A 2500-nucleotide genomic window follows, 5' to 3' on the forward strand; every position below is an offset into this window, starting at 1 on the left:
GTCAAATGTTGTATTCCTTCTTTGTGATATAGCCTAACCACATTTAAAATGAAGTCAGTTCTGGCCATATGAGACAATCTTCTGATTGTCGTGTGGTCTGATATATTTTCCCACACATTTATAATCGATCTGAGTGAGTGCTGTAATGAGCTTTCTTTACGAGGATATCATTTTTACAGCTATGTGGGTGCCACACATCCATAAATTAGATTTCCGAGGAATTGTCTGTGTGAAAGGGACACAAACAACCAAAGTGCCAGGATGAAATCTCTGTCGCATGTTTATTTCAGTCTTTTCATGTGTTGCTGTGTTTACAGTTTGGCCCAGGGCATGGCTAGGCGCATTTCTCCTGGCAATGCAATCCGTGGCAGATTTATTTCTTATTTTTTCCTATTTTATATCGCTGTTAAAACTTGTTTTTATAGATCAAAGCATTGTTCACTAAGTGCTTGTAATTATTTATGATTCATCGTCATCCCCGCAAAGCTAACATGTTGCCCGGCAGGCATATTCACATCATTTGACGCCCAATTTGCATGCACGCTGGAAACACTATAGCAATATCAATTATTCTAGGCAACGACAACATAGTTGGCTTTAACACCAAGATGGTGCAGAATAATAGCTGGATGGCTGTCAAAATGAATACTGCATAACATACAGAATATACTGTATGCTGAGGCTAGTAGGCTAGACCAATACCAGGCTGCACAAAGACATTATTCTGATGTTGTGGCTTTTATCAATGTGCAACAATGTCTGGCCTTAAAATGTATATGTATACTTTTTGCATATTGAGCTTCCTCATGTCCTCAGCTTACTGGACACTGAGAGGTATTGCAGGTATCAATACTGCAATATACTGTAGAATCTATAGTATATTGCAGTATTGATACCTTTACTTGAGTAGCCTAAAACATGTGAGTACTTTTTTCCACCGCTGCGCATCACTATAACACCTGTCTCTCTCTCTCTCTCTCTCTCTCTCTCTCTCTCTCCCTCTCTCTCCCACTCCTCCAGGTTAAAATATGGTTCCAAAACAAGCGCTCCAAGTACAAGAAGATCATGAAGAATGGTCCCTGCGGACCTGAAGACCACCTGCACGCGGCGTCGTCCGCGTCCCCCTGCTCCCCCGGGATGCCCCCTCCCCTGTGGGACATCTCCATGGCCAATAAAGGCACGCCCGTGCACTCCGGCGGATACATGAACAATTTTGGACATTGGTACCCGAGTCATCATCATCAGGACTCCATGCCCAGGACTCAAATGATGTGATGAGGGGGAGGGGAGGGGAGGGGAGGGGAGAGGAAGGCAGGCACATCTTCGCGCACAGCCGCGGACAGACGAAGCTGACGCCCGACGCTCATTCCGGCTTTTTAGACCAGCTGGTGGATGGAAAAAGAAGCTCCACCCCCTGTCTGAAAAGCCGGAATGACGTCGGGCGCCAGCTTCCTCTGTCCGCGGCTGTGCGCGAAGATGCGCCTGCGCTGACATTCAACCAGAACAGGACAAAGTATTGCTTTGGGGTCAAGGACAGGTACACAGCAACACTATGTGTTTCATTTAACTTTTGATTGTGGTAAAAGAGGATACGACCTTTGATTATAAGAGTTCTCAGTTCTCTCCCATCGAGTCCTTCTTTGGAGTCTCTCTAGTTTTTTTTCTTTTTTTTTTTTCTTGTTTTTTTGTCATTCAGTCGTTTGGTCTTTCCTATATTCTGGTTTTGACTTTGTGGGCCAGTGGCCTTAATAAGAACTAATATAGACTTTATAAACTGTGTTTCCTGACAGTTGGACTTTCCAGCGTATCCGAAGGTATATACTGTATATATATTTCTGCCATATATTGGCAGAAATATACATTTCTGCCAATAGAAATGGCTGTGGGTGGGTAAGAAAATTGTATGCTGATTGAAATGCAATTCACCAGTGACTTCAAATCCCCAGTAATTTCATATGACACTGACAATTGTCTCAGAAATGTAACTGTTACATTTTCCATGTCTTTCTCTCTGGTGTACAGCAATTACAATTGTTAATCGGTGGTGATAATTATTAAATTGAAAACACTAACACATTAAAATAAAGATGAGCGGCGGTAACTTTCAGCAACTGTAACAATTCAAAAGTAAAATCCTCAGTGATCTTTATCCATTTGAAATATAGATATCAATGAAAACTCAGGATTCCACAGTGTTCAATTGTTTTGGGCGTCTGTATAATAAAAAATACCCTAAACCTAAAGGTGTTTTCAAGAATTCACATACGTCGTAAATCACAAGAAACGGCTCACATCCTCACTCCCTCGAACATCTGGAGAGGCGAAGAATGGTTGGCTAGCATTGGCAATGATTTTATAAAATGAGCCACCCCAATTAAAGGTAATTTAGGGCACAGCTTGTTGAATTAAGCTTTCACTGCTACGACGAGCAGGTAATTATGTGTAATTTGCAGGCTGTAGGAATATATCCCTCCACCAGCCGACACTAGACGAGGAATGA

General features: G+C 42.3%; 1 protein-coding gene across 1 annotated transcript in view; it reads left to right on the forward strand.

Annotated features, from left to right (window-relative positions):
- The window catches only part of LOC310869815 (homeobox protein Dlx4a-like), a 12885-nt gene extending 11571 nt beyond the window's left edge, over positions 1 to 1314 (forward strand). The window contains exon 3 of the mRNA XM_083780754.1: positions 1021 to 1314. Coding sequence (XP_083636880.1) covers positions 1021 to 1275 — 255 coding nt within the window. The 3' untranslated portion in view covers positions 1276 to 1314. The remainder of the gene's footprint in view (positions 1 to 1020) is intronic.
- Positions 1315 to 2500: the final 1186 nt, after the last annotated feature.

The sequence above is a fragment of the Protomyctophum parallelum genome, assembly GCF_964188405.1.
Source record: "Protomyctophum parallelum genome assembly, chromosome: 13".
In the NCBI taxonomy this organism is placed as follows: domain Eukaryota; kingdom Metazoa; phylum Chordata; class Actinopteri; order Myctophiformes; family Myctophidae; genus Protomyctophum; species Protomyctophum parallelum.